This window comes from Ochotona curzoniae, unplaced genomic scaffold (assembly GCF_017591425.1).
Source record: "Ochotona curzoniae isolate NIBS_2020 unplaced genomic scaffold, NIBS_Ocur_1.0 scaffold_3208, whole genome shotgun sequence".
NCBI lineage: Eukaryota > Metazoa > Chordata > Mammalia > Lagomorpha > Ochotonidae > Ochotona > Ochotona curzoniae.
In genome coordinates, this window is record NW_024467106.1 from 43,058,116 (window position 1) to 43,082,435 (window position 24,320).

Consider the following 24,320-nt stretch of genomic DNA (forward strand, 5'->3'; position numbering starts at 1 on the left):
CACCCAGCCTCCCAAATGCCTCTGCACCCTGGGATGGAGGGTTCTCTGCACCCAGAACCACCCCAGTGTTCCCAATGTGGGGCATGCTGAGGGTCCTGCTCATGATGATTCAATAGTTCAAAGTTCAGGATTACTGCTGATCTCACCACTCCAAGCACAATGAAACCCAGTAATCCCCCTTGGTCCCCAATCAGGCCTGTTCCCTCCACAGATCTTATGCATGCCAGTGTTTGCGCTGACCCAGCTTGGCATAAGCCCTCACTGTCTTGGTCTTTGCCTTAGATGCTGTAGCTTGGCCTAATCTGGCCTACCCCCAGGTCCAGATTCTCACTGACAGATGGAACCTGATTCTGCTCAGTCTTTCCCCATCCCTGACTCATGAAAATCAGCATGATCTGTGCTCCAGCCTGATTTCTGTTCTTGCTGGTGAGTTAAGGCTTGCTTGGCCCTGCTCAGTCTGCCCCGTTCCGTAATGAACCCACACATTAGCCACCAGTCGGAGCTACTTTACCCAACTTGCCTGACCTCCAGGCCTGAATCATGTGATCAGTGAGTTTTGACCTACCAGGGGAGTTTCCCAAGTTCCTCCACTTGACCCACTCCCAGACCCAGTTCTCATACATGCCAGCAGGTGTTAAGCCAGTGTGCAAAATAGTGTGGCCCTTCCGTCTTGGCTTTGTATGAGCTGGTGAATATTGCGACCTGGTCCATCCCACACCCTGTTTCAGGATGCACATGTGGGTGCTGCTGCCTTGACCTGACCAGACTGTTTTCAGTTCCTTTACCCATAAGTGATGGCAGGTTCCATGGTCACACCTAGCTTAGCCCATCACCACCCCAACTCTTGAATTAACCAGCAGGACTTGTATTTTCACAGGGTTAGGCCCACACATCTCCATAGAATCTACCCCTGGACCTAGTTCTCCTGTGTGCTGGTTAGTGTCATGCCCCTGCCTAATGTGACCTGTCAGCTGTTTTGACATTCATTCAGATACTGGGGTCTAATCCTGCTAGTTGGGCCCCGGCCATAACTTTCATGTGGACTGGCATGTGGTGGTCAGCAATGTTTTATGCTAACAAGCCCAATTCTGAATCCCCATGTGGGCTGGTGCATGAATATGACCCATACAGATTTTCCAGTCTCCCCCTCCAAACCACCATATCTCAGTCCCCTTGTTTACCTGCAAGTATAGTGACCCTTTCATTGAGTGTCCCTCAGGATTCATTCCTCATCTACATTTACTGTGGCCTTATCCATGGATGTCCCTAGTTGCTAATCCCAGACTCTCAAGACCCCAAATCTCACTGCTGCGCAGCCAGCGGGCAAAACCCAGGGCTGTTGGTGCTCTGACTGCCCACAAGCCCAGGATTTGACTGCCGCTTGGCAGTGGTGGATGGCGAGCTATGATCCCCAGCAGGAATCCTGGCTTGGCACAGGTTCTCCCAGCTACAGCCATTGGGCTGGGAGATTCAGACCACATGCACCTTTGAGCAGACATACCTGGACTCTGCCCCAGGTGTTTTTAAATGAGTATCAGGGCTTAGAGAGGCGCATGGTGACAACAGTGGCAGCAGCATTTACGTATAGTACTTCTTTGTGAACACAAGGAGCCACATGCTGAGGATTGCTTTGAAAATATCTGTGCAGGAAGCAGTCATGAATTCTTGATGTCTTGTTTTTTTTTCTTGCTGCCTTGTGGGAAGCTCCAGAGTACTATATATTTTGGTGTTTGTAATTAAAATCATTCCAGTGTGAACATGTAAAAACGCCACGTGTCATTTCTTTATACATCTGAGTTATAAATCACTTAACATGGAGTTTGGCTGATGTGCTGGTACTTGATGATTAGAGTGTCCCAACAGGCTTAGAAGGATTGCCTGTGAGCATACAAATAATTGATGCACTGCCTTCTTGGCTTTTGACAGCTCCAGCAGCTCCCTTTGATCAGTTGTAAGTAGAATAATAGGTTTTATTTATTACAATGTATGTAAAATGGAAAGGCTTACTATAAATTATGCTTTGAAAATATTGTCTATCATTTGCTCAGTTATGCCTTAATGAGGCATAAAGTTTAATCATTTATATTTTTAATCATTCATCCAGTGTTGCCTGAGTTTATACTGCATGCCAAAATGAGGTACTAGGGATATAGTTGTGAATAAGGCAGGAAAAGTTCTTTAATTTATCTAAGTTTGATTTCAGAAAATAGTTATAGGAAAGGCATGCACTGAGTGATGAAAGAAAGTGTGTGCACATGCATGGTGAGGAGGGGAGTGGAAATGGAGATGATTTTTTTTTTGGATTTCAGATTATTAGGAGAAGTCATAGAATGTAATAATTGAGATTAAGTCCTGATAAAATAAATGAAGGAGACTGTCCTGATGAATCTAGTTTCTCATAGTCGTTGGTGTTGAGTAGATTCAGAACTGATGTTGGGGGTGTGTGTTTGGCTTGGAGGACTCTGGTAAGGATGCTCTCATCAGACATGGGAGTCAGTGGTTCCTTACTGGCTCTGGCTCCTGCTAGTGCAAACCATAGGAGCTTGCTATGGCGTTCCTTTTATCCACATGGGAGATTTGGATTTGGTTCCTGGTTGATACTTCAGCCTGTTGGCTATTGTGGACATCTGGATAGTGAACCAATGGATGAATGGGAGCTTTTGGTTTTATTCCTGTCTTCTAAATAAATAATAAAACATTTAAAATGGCTTAAACTCAAGTGCTTTTGCTTTTGCATGATGCCACTGTTTGCTGAGTGAATTCAGACTATCACTTTTACAATCAGCCAGGTGAAAAAGACTGGCTGTGTAGCTGGAGCCATGGAGCACCCTGGTTTGGGTGTCTTTGACGGGTTGTTGGCAGGCCTCAGAAAAGGTCTGGGTGGCTAACTCACAACTTTGTGGCCATAGCCATTTACCTGTCATGGTAAGGAGACATTTAATTAAATAATGTGTCATGAATATCAGCTATGCTGGAGTATGATTTAATGGTCTAAAGAATTTTGATTAATTATTGTTATAGGACTTTTTAAATGTTTTGACTACCACACATGGCTCAGTAGAGAAAAGGAAGTTACAAATACTAGTTTACAGGGCTGTAGTCAGTTTTACAGCTTGGGTCACATCTGGAGGAGGTGACATTATCAAACTGCATGTATTCCTCCCAAGCTAACTCCTAATGTCTTTTATAGGCGGCATCACTGTCCACATCTCCCTACCAAGATTTATGATAAAACAGAGAAACCATGTCTTCTTTCCGAGTATACCGAGAATTATCCACTGTACCACTCTTACCTGCCCAGAGAGTCCTTCAAGCCCAAGCTGGAGTATCAGAAAGGGTCTGTGGCAATGGAAGGCCTGACTACATCCAGGTAAGGGAAAATGATGAGTATATGAATGTGTAACACTGAAGTAGTAGTTTTTGTGCTCATGTATACTGTTAATGGAATACTATACAGTATTAATGAACTGAAGTGTACAATATTGACACATGGCAGTAAGCCATAATGTTAACATTTCATATCTCTGAAAGAAACACTTGCACTTACTAGCCTGCTCTGTTTTTCCCAAGCCTCTTGGAGACAAAGGATTTTGGCTTGTTGGGGTGGGGATGGGGAAAGCTGAGTTAATCTATATATAAAGGGTAGAATTAGCTGAACTGATAATGGGTACAAAGGAGGGTGGATTAATACTGAGAAAGGACTTGTTGGCTGTATGTGAAAGATTTCAGGTCTGCTACTGGTGGTGGTGGTTGTCGAGGGGAACTTAGTGGTACAGAAAGTATCAGCTAAAAACAATTATGCTGTAGATTTTAAATTGGGGTCCCTTTGACTGCTTTTAAAGAAATATAAACAAAGGGTATACTGCCGTTCAAATTATTCTTATAAACTAAGATGTTCTGGATCCAGGGCTGTGCATATGCTGAGCCCTACGGCTCAGTATGTTAGTGTTTTAGAGGTGTCTGTGTTGAGGGGATGGGGTAAGTATGCAGGGAAATCTGCTACTCCTAGCTCTGCTAGTGCCCGCCAGGCAGTGATGCCTGACTGGAAATTCAGTTGAGAAGAGACATCTTTGAGTGTAATTGGACAGACTCTCAGATTTCATAGTTCCATCCCAAGGTGATACCTGGAAGATTGATGCCTTCTGTCTTTCCCATTCTTCAGCTCTGATGAGCATCATTGCTGTGAAATGGAGAGAATAGGGCATGTTATCCTGGGGCTTTCACACAGCAGGTGCCTGAGACCTGGTCACTTTTTTTCCTATTGCTCTTCTTTGCATCATAATTCGGTGCTATTCTAGCCCAGGTGAAGCAAGCAGAAGAGCTCTAATTCATTCTGTTTCTAGCCTTTTCCCAGGATAAAATTGGCAACATCTAATGTTGAGATTTTGAGTTAGCAGTGGTGCTCCTAACTACTAAAAACTGTTATCTTCTAGATACATAGGAAATCCATGTCTGGATTATGGGGCAGGATTGGGATGAATGAAGCCAAGAGCTTCCTGAACTTGGTGGGGACTACTGGATAGTGGCAGCTTGACAAAAGGAGGGGAGCCAAACCTTGTCTTCCAGTTGACTTGAATCAAACAACTTTGGTGATAATCACGTCTCTGAAATGATTTGGTTGGCACAAAATTGTAAGATATAACTGCGTTTTTTTCCTGTGACTGACTAAATATAAACTTACATTTTGGATTAATTATACCAAGAGAACAGCATCTCTACGAATCTAAAGACCACAGAAAGAGGTGCCCCAGGTATATATGTAAGAGAGATGCCATTGGCAGAGAAGGTCTTTAGTAATTTTGAGGAGTAGCATGCTATGACTGGCAGTGTGGATCTTGTTATCTCTTTGTACCCACTTTGTCTGAAATCAACAGCATTTCTTTGTGAGATGTAAAGTACAGCTGGTGTCCGATATGGTTATATTAGGGCATATTTCCCAGTCTGGAAAGGCAGAGAAGGGTGTTTTGAGGGTTGAATACTACAGGACGCTCTTTGCTGTTTAAAGCTGTTCTAGGGTAAACACTCACTGTGGGCAGGAATCCCTGCCCTGCCACCAAGATCTGAGGGTCCCCGAAATGAGCACTGCTTACTGCCCTCTAAGTTTTGTTGGAAAACAAAAACATATCCGCCCCCTCCCCCCACCAGTACTAAGTTATTGCTGCCTTCTGTCATTTATATAATTAAACATATTACCCAGAAGGTCCCTTTGCCCCCACCAGAACCAGAAAAACAATAAATATCATGTACCTCAAGATGTGGCTCAGGAATCTGCTTTCTGAGAGAATTTCCAGAATAAGCCATTAATGGTTATCAGGGCTTTGCAAAGAAGCAGCAGGATCAAGACTCTCCATGAGATAGAAGACCTTGATCTCTATTCTCCTTCATTTCCTGCCCCAGAAATAGAAGTCAGGAGGAAATGAGCAGAGAGTACTCTTCCCTAAGCACCTCAATTTCATGATTTCTAAACCCTGTATCTGTCACACTGGGCACATGTTTTCAGACTCAGAACAAAGTGATGTCACTGGGAAGGGATGGGTCAGCTCTGCGCATTCTTGCATCTGCACAGATTGTCATTCCACCTGTGGTAAGAACCAGCGTCACCACAATGATCTTCCACCTCACTTCCCTGTTAGAGGTTGGCACAAAGCTCCCACCTGCTGAACGAGAAAGTCACGTGGCCCAAGGCTTGGCTGGGTTTGGTGATTAAGCCCAGACAGGAAAAACACCTGGTTTCTGGAAAGGTTATCATCTCAGCATGAGGTATGATTACAGTTGCACACTACTCTTACTGACCATAAATCGTAGCGATTTACAGCAGATTCCATAAGGGGATTGTTTGTGATTTCCAGCCCTTCTTAGTGTGAAACTGTTTTTTGCAGCCCTTGATAATTCTCTCGCCTAGGATTTGCCATTAGTTCAGATAGATCTGAAATCTATTTATGAATAAGAGGTTTGCACTTCAAGCCTCATTTCCCCTTAGGCATGTCATCATACAAAACACTTGAGACTGCCATTTTGGACATTATTTCTGTTAGCTAACCCAGCTCTCTAAGATGGACAGGATGAATAGCCTCAAAAGAGAAGTAAGTGAGTCTTCAATAAGGCTAGACCTGTATCCTAAAGAGAAAGTGGGATCATGGGTAGAATGGGGTGAGTTTGAAAAGACAGATTTATGAAGTTGGTAGCATACACTCACTGAGAAACTTTCATGGTAGGAGAATAAGAGGAAAAAGATTTGAGAGAAAGGTCTTTTTTTTTTTTTTTTTAAGAAGGAAGCAAGAGAAGTTGGTAGTTGGTTTGAGTTGTGTCCTACTAATAGAAATTTTGACAGTTTTCCTTTTCCAAATGTATTCAACTCCCCTTCTCAGAGGATTTACTCCATGAACTGGGCCTGAGAATTGATGAAGGTATGTAGAAAAAGCTCTCACCATGGACTTGCCTGGGACATTTCAGAACCCAGATTTATCTTTGATGCTCTACATCCTTAACATTGTGGGGATTTTGGCTATTGCTTCTTCAGGTATTTTCTGTTTCTGATCTCTGTTCACAATTCCCCCATCTTTTATCCTTTTCTATTCCTCAGATTGCACGGCTTCTATTGATGTCTCTAAATTCACCGACACTTTCCTTCTATTCTGCTGTTAAGACCACCAGTGTTCTTTTTCCAGTGTTGTGCTTTTCAATTTATATTAGGTTATTTTAATATGCTTTCTCTTTAATTTCTTATACATTCATTCATTATGACTTTATTTTGCTTTTTCTTTTGAGCTGGCTTTTGAATGGCTGCTTTAAAATCCTTATCTGTTCCTTCCAGCATCTGGATCTGCTTGATGTTGGTCTACCTCATCATTCCCTCCACCCCTTGCACATGAACGTTTTCCTGTGTTTGTCAAATAATTTTGGATTGATTCTGTATATTGCCAATCTTATGTTGTAAAAATTGGATTTTTTAAAAATACTTAAGAATTTGTTTTCTAGCAGGGGCTAACTTGATTGGACTCAAAAATTGCAAAAATCTATGGTGCGGGAGGCAGCTCAAATTTAAGTTCACTGCTGTATCTTTAGGTTCGTTGCTTGAGGTTTGTTCCATGTATGTAAGATTAAGTGTAGATTTTTGACCCAATTTATACACAGAATTTGGGGCTTCTTGTCTTCAGCTCTCTCATTTCCAGTGTTTCTTTTTCACTTTCCAGCACCTGTGGTTGCCTCAGACTTGGTCCTCTGGTTCTTTACCAAGAAGGGCTCGTAAAGATTTGTCTGTTAAAGCTGCCTTTTCCTGGTACAGACTGGAGTCTGCCTTCGGGCTGAAAGCTTTGATTCTTAAGTTGTTAGTTGAAACCTGGGCAGTAAAGACTCAGTGCCATTTTCTTCTTCCACCTGTTGGCTTTCTTCCAGAACCTGCTTATTTTGGTTATTCTTTAGTATTTTCAGGTAGTTTTAAAATTTTGTCTGGAGCTTATTTGAAGTGGTAACAGATGCTAGTTTCATGAAAATTGGGAGGATAAAAGAGTAGAGGTATATGTGTGCAACCTGAATCCTGGAGGGCACGTACTTGGAAGCTGATTCATGATACTGAATATGAGGAGGGCTCCATGTAACCGAACAGGTTCAAGAGCAAGAATCAAACCTTGTGGTTCAGCTGGTGGAGGAGGCTTCCAAACATGTCTGGGATGACAGGATGGTTTCTTGAAGGGATGACTTGATCCTGGGAAATTTCAGAATCATGAGACATCTATGGAACTAATGATGGCAATGAATTGACATACGAGGATAAAACTGCCTAGAGAAGTATGATAAAGAAGAAAAATCATGAATAGTAGTATCTCAAATCAAGTAAGAGTATTAAAAATAGTAAGTGAAAGAATGGATGCCAGGAGTGGGGAGTAGTAGGGTAAGAATGAAAAAGTGTTTGAATCTGGCAGCAGGGTGGTGCTCAGGGCCCTGACTGGAGGAAGGAGTGAAGAGTCCCTGGGTAAAGCATTGGTGGGAGTTAAGGTCTGCAGGTAGATTACCTGCAGATAACTTTTCTGGAAAAGAAAAGGGAAAGAGGGAAAGAGCTAGAGAAGAATGAAGTCCGGTGAGGGTTGTACCCTCTTATTTTTTGCTTGACTGAGATCTCATAACAATTAAAGCCACTCAACTAGTATCTTCACATTGGGGCCTCAAATGACCATATCCATCCCTGGGTGCTGATGTGGTATAACAACAAGGAGTAGCACTCTATCACCACCTACCCCCAGCCCCCCATCCCAGTGGATGCTGTATCTTACCCACCATCCAAAAGCTCTCCATCTTAATCAGCATTGAAGGTCCAGATGGGTTTGTAACTTGCTCATCTTCAAAATAAATATCAAAATAAAACATGAAAAAAAAATGGGAGAAACTGGGGTCAGTTTAAATATTGACTAAAAGGAGATAGTAGAGAGAAGGAAGTAAAGCCACAGGTTAGGAGATGACCCATAGATGAAGTTCGCAGCAAACGGAGGAGTTCGAGGTAGAGGAGAAAAAATCTTCTTCAGGCAAAAGGGATGATTCTTAAACAAAATTTCCATTTTAAAATGATTAATTACTTGGACCATATGACACACATTTTGGAGTTTGTGCAAACATTAAAGTTTTTTAAAAAATATTGTATGGCCTCTTTGTTAGGGTAAAAATCTTCGTTTCCCGCTTCTAGACTCAGGAACCTAGTTAGCTCTTGTGTTATTTCCTTTTTTCCTTTTTGTCAGATTCTTGTCAAACACCTTTCTTTAAGCCTTGCTAAATGATTTGAAGTCAAGTTGTTATGATTTTCTCAGCGGGGCCACTTTAACCTTTACTTAACTTTGAGCTTAACTCTTGGCCTTCCATACTATGTAACTTTCATAGCTGTTTTCCTAAAAGCGACTTAGATCTTTGATCGGTTTTGTTTCTTGGTTCATAGTCACAGTGTGGACAGGAACTAGGAGGCCCAATATTCCTTCAAACAAAAACAACTAAAACCTAGTAATTCTGAGCAACTTCTAGAAAGCATAAAATATTTTGCTTGTATGTGGAGTTTAAGGCTGTAAAGATAATGTGTGATTGGGGACATGAAGTTTTATGTTGTGGTTAATGATAGATTTCAGTGAATGTTCTCAACACAAAAACATAGAAGAAACACATAAGTGCAGAATAAATTTACTCTTAAGCCAGAATAACTGTTTTAGGAGAAGGTATAAATGAGTTAAACTTTAGATTTAAATATTTCCCTCTGGTTAGAAGTAGATAATTTTCCTCTGTGTAATAGTTTACTCCAGTTATAGCTACCAGTAAATTCAACCATAGTTGTACATTTACAAATGAACTTGAATTTAGCACTGAGGAATATTCAGTGACAATATAATTCTGTAAATGTGTTGATTAAGGTCTTTGAAAACTATTTTCAGTCAGGGTAGTTTGTGATAAGGTGAGTTTTATAGGCATTTAACTGCTCTTTTTCTGTAAAAGCAGCAAGTTGTGGGGTACTTAGCTGCCTTAGCTGTCAGTGTCTGGCAATCCAGGTGGGAGATTATTGCAGTGTCTGGGAGGAGTTTGGTGCCTTGACTAGGAGGAGCAGCAGCAGACACCATGGTCTTTGTGCATAGGAGCCTAGCTTATGGAAGGTGTTGGTCTGGGCAATGCACCTCTGGGATTGCGAGGGCTCTGGTGGCATCCAGGTCACTGCTTGCCTTAGGTTATTTTGTGATACTGTTCGAGATAAAATGAGCTTGGGTAGGAACCACTGAATGTGGGTTTATGAAGGTTTAGGGATGTGTGGTTTCAGGTTGCCTTGAGAACCCACTCTTTCCTGGGAGTGAGGAGAGCTCCTCTTCCCTTGGGTGTGCGCCTTCCAGAACATAATCTTTCTGATAGAAAGTCAGCTTTTTACTTGCCTAGTTTTCCTAGGCATTTCCATTTGTCTCTCTAGCCTAATACCTTAATCTCTCTCATTCCCTGTTGTAATTCTGCAGAGAGACCATATAGTACTTGCTCACTAAGAAGAGTAGAAATATGGAGGGGAGACTTGGCTTCTGGTTCAGCCTATTGTTTCTAATCTCATATTATCAACTTCTAGATTCCCCAGGCCAACATCAGGTCTACTAGAAAGGGAAACTGGGTTGAAAACCCTGTCCCTGTCACTAAGATGCTTGAAAAATCTATGTAGAGGATGTTATGGGAGTTCAACTGAAGCATCTCCTAGTTTCCATTTCCTCTTTACAGCCATAGAAAAACGTATTCTCCTGCTTCTCTTGTCCCATCAAGCATTTTCAAGACCTGCTTTGGGTTTATTGACAACCATGTATATAACTCATGCAAGACAGATTACAGCAGAGCGTGTTACCCTTGCTAGTCAAGCATGGCTCAGTAATGCTGCTCCATATTTTGGCCAGGAAGTAGGTTTTATTGGTGTTTGGGTCTAATGTTTTCCTGTCCGGAAATTTTTTCCTCCCCTTGGTGGGCTATTCTGGCAAGCACTACCAGGGAAAACCTCCCTTCCCCTTGTCAACTTGGATGCATGGGTCCCAGGCAAAAGCAGTCTATTGTGTAAAGCCAAAGCACTCGGGGTAAGAGGCTAGCATGGAGAAGTGGAAAGTGGAGACTGGTGGACTGTACAAGTCCCACTGATACCCCCGTGATGCCAAGGTGGTTCCTGGTGCTGCTTAGTTGAATGACTGAGCCTTTTTAAACTTTGGAAGGGAACTACTTTCTGCTTATTGCATATAATTTTGCTTTTCTTGGAGAAATATTTAAAAGGCAGAATATTGCAGAGAGAGAGCTTCTGTTTGCTGATTTAATGCCCAAATGTTTGCAACAGCTGAAGCTGGGAGTAGGTGACTGCACATGCTCTGGACAGGACAGGCACCTGTACACATGGGCCATCAACTGTTGCCTCCCAGGTATACTAATGGGGAGCTGGATCAGAAGTATGGAGTAGCTAAGACTTGAGTCAGCCAATCAATGTGAGTGTAGGTCCCAAGTGGCAGGTTAATTTGCTGAGCCAAATCCCTGCCTCAGAAGGATTTTTTTTTGATTTTGTTGTTTTTAGACTCCATGAGATAATGGGGAACACTGGCAATCCTATAGCAAAGAAGTCAAATATCTAGGACCTTCATTTGTTGTAACTTTTTCCCCTGCTACATTTTTTGGTAATGTACAGTAGATGAAGGAGATAGACATTAGTAGAAGCTATGAGAAACACAGAAAAAGAGGTAGTAGTACCTGAAAAACTGAAATTAATGCTATAGTGAAAATGTGGAATAGAAGAAAAGAGAGGGGCCATTTCAGAAAGTAGTACTTGGGGCTTCCTGAATTGTGGCATATCAGGTAAAGCCACAGTCCACAGAGCCATCATCCCATAAGGGCACTGGTTCCTGTCTAGGTTGTTCCACTTGTGACCCAGCTCCCTGCTAATGGCTTGAAAAAGCAGAGGAAGATGGGCCCACATGGGATAGCTGGAAGAAGCTCCTGACTGCTAGCTTTGGCTTGGGCCAGCCCTGGCCATTACATCCATATTGGATGTAAACCAGCTACTAGAAGAGTCTTGTTCATTCATTCTCATGTCTCTCTTTCCCTCTGCCCTGCCCCCAACTTTTAAATAAATATTTAAAGAAAGCAGTGCATTGTGATTGGAGTGCAATATGGATGAGTGAGGTTAGAGTGGTAGGAGATAAAGGTGAGCAGTAAGGTTGGGGCCAAATCTAGGAAAGTTAATAAATCATTCTGGAAAATTACAATTTATTTGAAAGATTAGTAAACTGGGGACAAAAAGCAAGTTTTCATTTCAATAGGTTAGCCATACTGTGAGGTTTGAAATCAAAGTGGTGAGAAAGAAAGCAAGAAACTGGTGGGGGTAGGCTTCCACATGATTTAGGACTTGATCTAAAGAAGAGAGAAAAACCCCTAAGGTGGGGGGAGCACACCTGCTGAATGAATGACAGACTCCTGGATGTGAGCGAGAGGTTTCCAGGATGGTGTCCAAAAGTCTGACTTGGTGAGAAGAAAGAGCAGTTTGGGGGAGGGGAGTGCAGAGAAGAAGATGGCTTCTCAGCAAATGTTGGTAGAATTGCATTGGATGGAAACACAAACCTCATTCTAAGCCAAGGACTCCAACGGCATGTGCTTGTTTTCCTTCCAGAAGAGACTTTGTGCCTCACAAGGTGGTACCAGTGAAGGTCCACCAGCCTGACCAGTTCATTCCCAGTGAAGAGAATATGGATTTGCTCACAACGTACAAGCAAGATTACAACCCCTACCCTGTCTGTCGAGTGGACCCCATTAAGCCTCGGGATAGTAAATATCCATGTGGTGACAAGATGGAGTGTCTGCCTACTTATAAAGGTGGGAGAGTGCTTGAGGGGCTGGCTGGGGGAAGGATGGCTGAGCCAATAAGATCAGGAAGTATGTTTTACATGTGCCCTTCCTTGGTGTAAAGGTCAGCACACTGTTTTGTGAAAGCCAAATCTAGCTCTTGTGTGGCTCAAGATAAAGAATGTTTCTAAGATGTTGAAATGTTTACATATATAATGTATAATTTCAGGATGTATGAAAATTATGTGGAAATCAAATTTTAGTGTTTACAAGTACATTTTGTTGGAATACAGCCTTATTTTGTCACCTATGGCAAAACTGCATGGTTTGGCAAATACCCTAAAGTGTTGAAGATCAAGTATACTTAATATCTGTTCTTTTACAAAAGTGTTTTCCTTCCCTTGCCTTAGTTGACAGAACTGTACACATTGGGGTAACCTTTTAAGTTTTAGGCCAGTTAGATTATACTATTAATTCAGTGAATGATTCATGCATTCACTTAAAACAATATTGAAATGTAACATATGGGAAAAGTGCACAAATAATGATACAAAGGCAGAGTTTTCATTAAATACACCCTTACAGACGTCACTCAGATTAAAAAAAATGCAATATCAATTGCTCCTTAACAACCCTTCCTAACTGGAATGTAATTATCATGTTGATTTTTAGTTTTTCCGATTTTATACTTCATTTTCATGGAGTTGATTCACTTTAAGAAATACTTCTATTTCTTAATGTCCATTCTGTTTGTGTATTATAATGTGATATTTTCATCCATGTTTGCATTAAGTTATTTTCAAATCATGGCAGATATTTTCCTTAAATTTTGACATTGCTTTGTGATGATACATTCAAAATCTGTTCAAGATTTATAAAAAGCACATAATACTTTTTAAATGATGATGTGTTAGATACCAGGCACATGCCTAGGAACTGTGAAGGAGGCAAAGTGACCTGTCCTGAATCCTCTAGTCTAGCGGGAGAAGAGATAAGCAGGAGAGTCTTATGATTGAACTTTCAGTGTAGCAGCAGCTATACCAGGGAGCCTGGCTCCAAGATGATGACGATAGAATGAAAGCCAGAGTTGTCAACTGTAATGCCTACATTTATGCTGTATACTGCTGCCCTAGGAAGACAAGGTTCAGTAGTTAGTTTATGTGAAACAGCTGTGGACCTATGATCTTGGTGCAGGCCTCTCTGAGGGTTATGTTTATTTAGTCAAGTCGAGCAATGACTTTAAGAAGGTAGATGGCAGTGCAGGTGTCGGGAAGACTGGCAGAATATGAGAATTTTGCTCAACGGAGATGGAGTTTAAGCCTACCATTACTGGCACATATTTGAGACCTGGGGCCATACTTGCCTGGACCCCTACAATATTCTCCACTCTGGTCTTCTACTTTCTTATTCACTGTATGCTGCTCTCCTGCTCTTCCCTAGCTGCCTTCTGGAAAACCACCTCTGGACAGTATAGCCTGAAATGATCCCACCTATGAAGATTTTGTCAACCCCAGCATCCTGTCCTTCTAACTTATTTCCTAATCTGCATTTCTTCTAATAGTCCTCGGCTTCATTGGGTTCTCTACTCCACTGATGGTTCAACCATTCCTCTTGCACCAACCCGTCCTATGCCTGTCCTTCCCATGTAGACTATCTCTCATCAATGCCCTAAACTTGTTCTACCTTCTGATGCTTCCACTTGGTGAAGACCTAGTCCTGCCTTGTTCATGCCTGCTCCCTGGCATAAACCTGAGTGTATCTGCAATCTTATCAACTAATCTCTTCTGATTTCTTCTCTGCTTCAAATCCTTTAAATGATCATTATTGTTCTTAGGATCAAATCCCACTGCTTGGCTGACTTCTGGAGCCTTGTAAGGTTCTGATTTCCCCTTCCTGAGCTCCTTGCTGCAGCCTGAAAACCTCCATTCAATTCCCTTCATCCAAGTCTCTTCTGCCTCAGAACTGTTGGCAAGAGGAGTTCGTCCAGGATAGATCCCTCCTGTTTCCTGTGTGGCACTTATCCTTTATCTAGCAGCCGAAACCGCACATCCCCAGCAGCAGCCTTGGATCTCCCCCAAGGCTAGATTAGGTGCTCTATGGACACCTTGGGCTCTTGTCTGTCCTTGTTGTCATTGACAATTTGTTTTCCTTAAAGTGTACCCCAAAGGCTCAGCATCTGTGCTTGACCACAATTAATACAGAGAATGGCATCTGAAAGTCATGTCAAGGGAAGGAATAAATGAATTGATTATGAACAACTTTATAAAAGTGCTCCAGGTTACAGAATTTAATAGATCTACACAACTATCCAGCCAGTTATTCCATGGATTCTGGTTCCAGGAGCGAGAGTGAAGTTTAAGGTAGGTCTTTAAAATTTTTAAGAAAGACTTGTTTGAAAGTTACGAAGAACAGAGAAAGATGTTCCATCTTTTGGAGGTTCACTCTCCAAATTGGCCACTGTGGCTGGAGCTGAGCCAGTGTGAAACCAGAAGATACACACTTCTTTCAAGTTTCCCATATGTGTTCAGGGGCCCAAGGACTTGAGCCATCCTACCTGCTTTCCTAGTCTGTAAGCAGGGAACTGGATCAGAAGTGGAGCAGCTGGATCATGAACTGGTGCCGCTATGGGATGTTAGCACTGTAGGAGGATTAGCCTGTTGGACCACCTCACCTGCTCCAGTCCTTGATAGTTATCCTCCTCTTGGGTTAGTCATGAAAATCTTGTGCTCGTGGTAGGGGTACATCATGGCTTAATGTCCTGGAGTGTCTCTCTTGAAAGACTGATTTAACTCCTGTGAATTGTATTGTGGCCTTATATTGATTCTCTTTCCAAATGGAAAAAAAAAATAACCCTACAGGTCAAGATAATTAAATATATATATTTCAGTGGATGCCATGTATAGTTTGTCTGTATGCTTGTTTATACTGGTTCTATGAGAAAAATGTTCACTTTTCCCTTTTCACTCTTATGGTCGACACCTTTACTAGGATCCAAAAAAAAAAAATCACCAATAAAATATGCTTCAGCAGCATTTGGTTGTAATTTGTGACATTTTCAAAACACTGTGCAATTGGAAAGATTGAGAGTGTAATTACTTGATGCTCAGCTTTAGGTTTAGCTAATTTTTTTAAAAGACATTATTGAATGGAATCTCTTTTAAAGACGTCTTGCCAATTACACACATGACACTCTGGCCCTGAAGGGCTTTACTGGTGTGTGAATAGTTTGTCATGTGGAATTCTGAGGTTTTTCAGAGTCTTGTGGAGATTTTTGGGTAATAAATGCTGGGTGGAGGAAGTCAGGAGGCTGGATAATGTGGTTTCAACTATATTGTTGGGTATCAGAAATCACATGAGGTAACTTTGAGCTTAGGAATCTGTTTTCTTAGCACTTCATCCATCACGGACGAAGGCCAGAAAAGTGCTGTGCAGCCACCCCATGTCCCTGCAGGCAGTGTGTAGGCATGGACAGGTGGATGCCCCACTGCAGTGGGGCCCAAAGTCCGAGGGGAAACATGTGGTTTATATTCAGCAAGATGGTTCCCTCTAAGGCCTCCTAATGCTTTCAAGATGCTGATAGAGCCATTAATAGCCCTTGGAGAAAGATTAGATTTTCAATTAAAATGAAGCCAATTTTGAATAAATAGTCGGTGGTATTATTGGCCTAAAATAAACTTCAGAGTGTGCCTGGAGGTGGGGGTGTATGTGGAGATGTCAGGATTTCTGGAGTGATAGAATAAGAGGCTTGGCAATTTCTCTTCCCAAAAGTGCAATGATAAAACTGGACAGAATGGTAAAAATCAAGTATTTCAAAACTTGAAATTAACCAGAGGCATATGACAAATTGAGAAGCATTTGGTTGAGAAAAACTACTGAAATTCAGTTGTGAACAGTGAGTCTGGTGTTGTATGCTGTGGCTGCGTCCATCATCACCCTTGTCCCCATTTTCATCTGTGTGGTGGTTCTTCCTGGGCAGTCTTGGCCCTGAAAATAAGCAGCTTTGAGGGCTGTTTGATTTGACTTGATTTGGAATAAATTATATACCTGTGGTTTTGATAAGAAAACAGTAGTGATCTCAATGGAACAAAATCAGGGAAGACAACTTCTGTAAGTGGATTGAGGTTGCAGTCCTAGACTGGTTGTGGCAAACAAAAAGATAAGTAGAATAGCTGAAGTTTAAACTTGCTCCACATCAGGGGACCCTGGGATGACACTGGGTGGCCTCCCCCCATTTCTGGGCACTGATACAGTTGGGTTTCTGGGAGTGGCCCCTCTGCACTTTCCCCAGATACTAGAAGAAAAAAGGAGATTGGAGGCCACTTTCCCCCTTTCCTCGATCCTTTCCACCCTAATTGGTGGTCCACATGGGCATGTATCTCTCTCAACTATGTAAACATCATCAACAATTAAAATGATTTCTTTTTAAAAAAAGAATAGCTGAGGTTTAAAAGGAAGATCAAAATAATACAAATGAAGTGCGCTTTGGACAGGCCATACGTGTTCTGTGGGGTCTAAGACTGTATATGGGCCAGGTGGCACAGGCTCGAGGCTTCAGAGAAGAGTCTGTCAACTCATCATCACCCCTGGCCTATGCAGAGTGGAGATGGGAGAAATCTGGACAGAAAATAAAGGCATTTCTAGGCTTGGAAACTGCCCGATCTTTGACTATATTTGTGAATCTGTGTGCTGACCCATTGGTAAAGTGTGGAAAGTCAGACTGACTTGAGTGTACGGGCATTAAAAAATTCCGTATCATTTTTTTTGGGAAAGATTTACATATTCAAAAGGCAAATTAAAGATAGTGAGTTCCCATATACTGGATTCACTCCCAAATGGCTGCTCTGTCTGGATCTGGGCCAATCTGAAGCCAGGAACCAAGAGCTTCTTTCAGGTTTCCCTTGTGGGATGCCAGCACCATACCTGGCAGCTTTATTTACCAAGCTGTGATGTGGGTACCAACTTTTTTTTTAAAGAGATTTATTTGTAAGGTGGAGTTACAATGCTCTTTCTTTCCAAATGGACACAATGGCTAGGACTGGGCCAGTCCTAAACCAGGGGCAAGGAACTGCATGCAAGTCCTCTACGTGGGTGACAGAGACCTAGGTACTTGATTGGAAGTGGCTTGACTTGATGCATCATCGACAGTGTTGGGCCCCTTACATTATTCTTTATGTGGAGGCTACATGCCTTCCCTTGAAGATTGAGAACAGGGCTGGAATGCCAGGTCTGCCCACTTTGATTCAACATTGTATTGGTAGTTATGACAAGTTCAATAATACAAGAAAAATGGACAAGTACATATAGGTTAGAAAGGAGGAGGTGAAGTGGTCCTTATTCTCAAAAGATGTAACGCTGCATGCAGATAATCCTGAAGGAATCTTTGAAAATGACTGGAACAGGGTCCGGTGGTGTGGCCTAGTGGCTAAAGTCCTCGCCTTGAACATGCTGGGATCCCATATGGGCGCTGGTTTTAATCCCGGCAGCTCCACTTGCCATCCAGCTCACTGCTTGTGGCATGGGAAAGCAGTTGAGGATGGTCCAAAGCTTTGGGACCCTGCACCCATGTGGGAGACCCGAAAGAGGTTCCTGGTTCCCAGCTTCGGTTTGGCTTCGGATTGGCGTCACTTGGGGAGTGAATCATTGGACGGAAGATCTTCCCCTCTATCTCCTCCTTCTCTCTGTATATCTGACTTTGTAATAAAAATAAATTAATTAAAAAAAAAGAATTACTGGAACTGAGTTTAACAAGGCATCACTATTGAAAAATAATATGTAACAATTATATTTGTATATACTGGGTTGGCAGTACAAGCTCCCAGCCCCCTGACCTGAAGATGAAGAAAACACTTGAAATTAATAAATGCAAGAGACAGGAATAAAAACAATTATCATGAAGCATTCTGTGTTCACACATTAGATGATTCAATATTGTTAAGGTGGAATTGCTTTCAGATTGATTCACAGACTTGATGAAACTTCTTAAAGTGTCCAGATGATCCTAAATCTTATATTTGCAAGTCAGGTCAATCAGAATGCTGTTTTTTTTTCCTGAAAAATAAAAGTTGAACTTCTAGATTTTCAAAGCTTAAATCTGTAGTATTAAGACATTGTGACACTGACTTAAAGGACAATATAACTGAATTGAAAGTAATGAAATAAGCCATTGTGTTTATTGTCAACTGACTTTTCCAAAGGTGCCTAAGCTCATCTTGTGAAAGAAGATGATCTTTCCAATAAATGGTGCTGGGACAGTTGGATCTCCACATGGTAAAAAAATGAGCTTAGATGTTTGCCTCAAACTCCATTCAAAGATTAAGAGAGACCTCAATGTAATAGCTGAAACTATAAAACTTCTAGAAAAATACAGAAAATATATTAATTTGGATTAGGCATAGATCTCTTAGACATGATCTTAAAAGCATAATTTCTAAAAAGATTATAAAATTGACTTTTTAAAATGTGTAGCTTCTGTGCTTTAAAAGACACCATCCAGTAAAAATAAGTGTTTGTGTTTGGAAAAAATATATCACATCTCATAGCGGATTTGTATTCAGGATGTGCAATGTACTCTTTAATTTGAAGACAACCTAGTTTAGAAATGAGAGAAGAGGTGTTTGATGTAGAAGTTTAGACACCAATTAATGATGCTTATGTCCCATATCTGAGCACCTTGGTCTGATGCCCTGCTCTGGCTACTAAAGTCAGCTCCTTGAAGTCAGTGGTGATGGCTCATGGAATCAGTTCCTGCCACTCATGGTGCAGATGTGGATTGAATTTCCAGTTCAAGCCCTAGCCAGTGTGGGTATTTGGAGAGTAAACACACAGATGAGAGCTCACTTTCCACCTTTCAAGTAAAGAAAAATTTAAATGTGGGCAAAATATTTAGACATGTTACTGAAGAAGACATATGAAGATCAACTAAGCTCATGCAGAGATACTCAACCTTATTAGTCACTAGGGAAAAGTAAATTATACTACCACGAGATAACACTAAATATCCACTAGAATGTCAGTAATGATAATTATACAGAAAATGTTTTGGCAAGGGACATGGAAAATGAGCATATTCATACATGGCTGGTAAGTATGTAAAATGGCACATTTACTTTTCTACTTGGAAAGGTTTGACAGGATCTTAAAAAGATACACAGGTTTACTATACACCTAGTAATTCCCTTCTTGGTCTCTATCCAAGTGGAATGAAATGTATTCACAGAATTCCACACAAATGTTTGTGCAGAATATTTTCACAATCAAAGTACAGAAGCCACATGTCCATCAATTTGTGGATAGTCAAAATTTGGACTATTTGTGAAATATACTATTAAAGAGAGACCTGCTGATATGTGTTTTCATGTGACTTAAACCTAGTTGCTTTATGCTAACTGAAATAAGCCATAGTCAAAACACAATTTCTGTGGTTCCATTTATATGAAATGCTCAAAAAAGAGTATGGTTATTGAGACTAAGAACAAATGATTGGACTGTGTGTGGGCAAAGACTGACTTCAGGTGGGGGTAATTGATGCTTTTGACCATGCAAAGGTCATTTAACTGAATTTCAGTGCTGGTTACACATCTATGAATCACTGAATTGCATATTAAAGGTGTTACATTTCATGTTATGCAAATTTTCCCTTAAATTTATTAGAAAGTGTACAATCTGTGGTCCAGGAGTGCTGAGATCTCCCGAGGATCTTGGGAAGCTGTTTTTGTTCTCCTAAAGCAGTAAACAAGAGAACTTCCAAAGTGTGCAAGGGTTCACAAGGCTCCTTTAGCTCTGGTAATTTATAGGCACAGAGGGGCAATATAGGTCTTGGCTGCAAGCCAAGTATTATGAGAAGAGTAACAGCAGTGTCAAGGTAGTTGAATCACATTGTTTGTTGTCTCATTTTTCTCACATGGACTTTTAATCTTGGAGTTCCCTTGAGGTTGTGTGTGGCAGAGTCACTTTGGAAACTCCTGCAATGTGGCCTGAGAGTAGTGCTCCTTATGGTGTGTGTGTGGTAGCTCCATTGCCCAGATCTACCTTATTTTGACAATTCCAGCCTCAGGGTACGAGCTGTTCTTGAGCTAGGCATCTCCCAGACATATCTGGCTTATCCTTCTAATTCTTAAATATTTTGAAAATTTTATCCTCTTGCACATAATTCTCTGGTTACTTTATTTAACCTTTACTCCAGGCATACAGTGTTCCTAAATTATGTTTGGTGGAAGAGGTACACTATGTGGCTTAAATCCCAACTTAGTAGCTAAGTAACCATGTGATTTTTGAGGTTAGTTTCATGGCTTCTGGTTTTGTTTTCGGAAATCATTTGTTTCACAAACCTTAAAGATGAAAGAGCATATATAGCTACAGTGCCATGATAAATTTAAGTAGAACAATGTTGGACTTAAGACTGTTGCTGAAAGACTATACTATTGTAATAATATAGGAGGAAATAGTGGGGGGGGGGAGGAGAAGAGGGAATCTATTTCTGCAAAACTGCATCATATAAAAGTCTTGTGCCCAAGTGACTAGCACATAATCGGAGTTCTTTGTCAAAGCCCGATTGAAGAGGGGTCAGATCATGAACTCCAGGTTTGAATTTCAATCTGTTCTTTTCTACTCACTGAGACTGACCTGGGAACTGGTTCTTAATTTCTCTGTGCCCTTTCCCCTGTATTTTTGAAATAAGCATTTACTAGTGTTGTCTGAAGAGTAAAGGAGTTAAAAGATAAAGAACTTAAAATACTGTCCAAGGCCTGTATGGTGGTATAGCAAGCTAGTCCCTCATGTGCCACACTGGCATCCTGTATGGGCACCAGTTTGAGTCCTAGTTACTTCACTTCTGATCCAGCTTGCTGCTTATGGCCTGGGGAAGCAACAGAAAATGGCTCAAGGCCTTGTGCCCTGCACTAGGGTGGAGACCCAAGAGAAGCTCCTGGTTCCCAGTTTTAGATCAGCTCGACTCTGGCATTTGTGGCCATTTGGGAATAAACCAGTGAATGGAAAATCAATCTCTCTATTACTTTTGTAAGTTAAACAATTCTTAAAAACAAACCCAACACTGTTTGTTGTACAATGATATCAATAGAAATGGCAATTGCTTCTATTTCTCTCACCAGCCAAGACAATGCCCTCATTCCCTTGGAGTACCATACTCGATTCATGTGGAATGGATGTGAAGTTTTATAGGTACCCAAGGGTTGTAACCCTAAAGCTGACCAAATAGGCCTGATTGGTGTATCTGGTGACCCCTTAGTGGTAGCTTGTAAGTTTCATATCTCTACGCCATGTGGATCTAGTTACTTGTCTAGTGGTGATTCAACCAGGGCACTACTTCATGGAGGAGAGGAACTCTTGGTTAGTGGTTGGGATTCTGTGCTTTAAAGGTTCCTTGGATCCTCTCATGACCACAGACCCTCTAAGATTCATGTACACATCCCACATTATGGGATGTGATGAAAATGTTTTCTCAGTAGCCTGTGAAGTTGCACTGAAACATAAGCCTCTTGAAGGTAGCGACAGGAAGGATCTACTGTGTTCCTTTGTCTGTCTCATGAGTGCCTGGGTTATACCTCTGGAGCCCTTTGGATGGTGTAGCCATTGAGTCGTCTGATATTAATGACCCCTCTTGCTTTAATTTTAGCGGATTACTTAGCTTGGAACCAACCCAGACGAGAGCCACTTCGTCCAGAACATAACTACCGGCCGTCATCAACCAAGTTTGATAGCAGAACTACACACCAGGATGACTACCCCATAAAGGGCCTTGTGAACACCGTGAGCTGTAAGCCTGCAGCCATGCCGAAGCTATGCAACATCCCCTTGGAGGATCTGACCAACTACAAAATGAGCTACGTGGCCCATCCTATGGAGAAGCGCTTTGTACATGAGACAGAGAAGTTCAAACCCTGTGACATCCCCTTTGAGAGCCTCACCACCCATAAAGAGTCCTACAGGGGCCTGATGGGGGAACCTGCCAAGAGTCTGAAACCCCCAGCGAGACCCTCTGGTATAGATGCACCCTTTTGTAACACCACTGAATTCAGAGATAAGTACCAAGCTTGGCCGACGCCCCACATATTGGCCAAAGCACCCCCAGCCTATGTCCCTCCTGAAGAGAGGATGGATCTTCTGACAACAGTGCAAGCCCATTACACATATCCCAAGGGTGCCCCCGCTCAGTCCTGCAAACCAGTGCCCCCAATTAAAAAGAGTGGCCGTTTCCAAAGCTCCACTACCACCAAGGACGACTACAAGCAGTGGGCTGGCGTGCGCACAGAGCCAGTCAAGCCTATCCTCCAGACGCACTTTCCCAATGAGCCCTTGGACTGCCTGACCACCACCCGGGCTCACTATGTGCCTCACCCTCCAGCCAATACCAAAAGCTGTAAGCCCCTCTGGTCTGGCCCTCGGAGCAATATCCCTGTGGAGGGTCAGACCACTTATGCCATCAGCTTTACTCCCAAGGAAATGGGCAGATGCCCAGCTTCATTCCCTGAGCCCCCTGGCTACATTTTTGAGGAAGTGGATCCTCTGGGGCACAAGATATATAGGCCAATTTCCCAGACAGTGTCTCGGCGGAGCAGTTGTCTTTCCGTAGGTGATCCGGAAAACCCCAACCAGCCAGAGTTGGCAATGTCAGCCTGATTTTGAAAATTGTTATTTAGAAATTGCACAGTACTTTTAAAAGCAGATGGTTGAGAATTATTGGTTGGAAAAAAAGGAATTACAGAAAATGAAAAAAAATAGCTAACATCACTGTTTCCAGGACACTTAAATAAAAATGAGAATCACTTGACTTAAAGCAAATGACACTGAATCACTAATTAACTTCCCACTCTTTCTGCTGTCTTGTGCCCTCACCCTCTGAGATTCTTTACCTCATCCTCGCGGAATCAAAGCTGGATCTCTGAGGTTTTCTCTGATCCAGATGTATTTTATTGATTTAATCATTGTATGAACTGACATGATTAACCCTTACCCAGTATATAGTGCCAAAGAATAAATTTTACTTTGGGGGATTGAATCTATGTGTTCACCTTTCTGCACTGTGTTGGTAGACAGTGATTTGGGTAGTTTCGGGCCTTTGCGGGTGATTTTATTCTGAAGTGTCTGTTGCATCCTTAGTGCTGGTGTGGGTGCTTTGGGCTCCTTGTATAGTTGCGTTCTGGCTTGTGTGTGCCCAGGGATGCTCCATAGAACCACCTCACAGGCTTTCCCTGTGTGACAAGTGTGCTGTCAGATGGAGTGAAGGCCTTTGGAGTTATAGGTGATGGAGATGGGAAAAAGGATCCCTATGAACATTTGAGAGATGCATGGTACTGGCACCCTCTTCCTAATCCAAAACCACTGCGGAAATTGACTCCAGTCTAAGAATTGGGGGAAAAGTGGTCATTGATAATCAGGCAGATTACAGCAGCCCCTGGGCTGCACATGCTCTTAAATGCTTTGTCAAAGGATTGGTTGTCCTGGGCTAGGCTGATTTCAGGCTTGGCTGGCTTGTCAAAGGAACAGAGCTGAGACCAGATTGGGACAAAGTTTTTTTTTTATTGGGACAAAGATTTATTTTATTTTTATTGGACAGTCAGATATATGGAGAGGAAGAGAGGCAAAGGAAGATCTTCCTTCTGATAATTCACTCCCCAAGTGACCTCAGTGGCTGGTGCTGCGCCGATCTGAAGCCAGGAATCAGGAACCTTCTCCAGGTCTCCCGTGTGTGTGCATGAACCCAAGGCTTTGGGCTATCCTCAACTGCTTTCCCAGGCCACAAGCTGGGAGCTGGATGGGAAGTGAGGCTGCTGGGATTACAACTGGCGCCCACATGGGATCCTGGTGCATTCAAGGAGAGGACTTTAGCTGCTAAGCCACTGTGCTGAGCCTGGGACAAAGTATGTCAGCGGCAACCCTAGCATCCTGCCTTGAGAGTTTTTCTCTTGGACCTATGGCTTTACCAAGCTTGATTCTAAGGCCAAATAATTTGGCGATATCCTTTTATTTGGTCAGAAATCAGGACTGATTTTGGA

General features: G+C 42.1%; 1 protein-coding gene across 1 annotated transcript; it reads left to right on the top strand.

Moving 5' to 3' along the window:
* The first annotated feature begins 3,332 nt into the window (after positions 1-3,332).
* SAXO1 (stabilizer of axonemal microtubules 1) lies at positions 3,333-22,944 on the top strand. The gene is made up of 3 exons (XM_040963795.1): positions 3,333-3,370; positions 12,137-12,339; positions 21,941-22,944. Exons 1-3 carry the CDS (start codon positions 3,348-3,350, stop codon positions 22,942-22,944), a joined length of 1,230 nt encoding a protein of 409 aa, XP_040819729.1. The 5' UTR covers positions 3,333-3,347.
* Positions 22,945-24,320: the final 1,376 nt, after the last annotated feature.

Excerpts from the sequence above, each read along its gene's own strand:
- SAXO1 (XM_040963795.1), top strand. The coding sequence starts at position 3,348 with ATGGAAGGCCTGACTACATCCAG. Across the intron at positions 3,371-12,136 it reads GAAGGCCTGACTACATCCAG|AAGAGACTTTGTGCCTCACA; the intron begins GTAAGGGAAAAT and ends TTTTCCTTCCAG. Across the intron at positions 12,340-21,940 it reads GTGTCTGCCTACTTATAAAG|CGGATTACTTAGCTTGGAAC; the intron begins GTGGGAGAGTGC and ends CTTTAATTTTAG.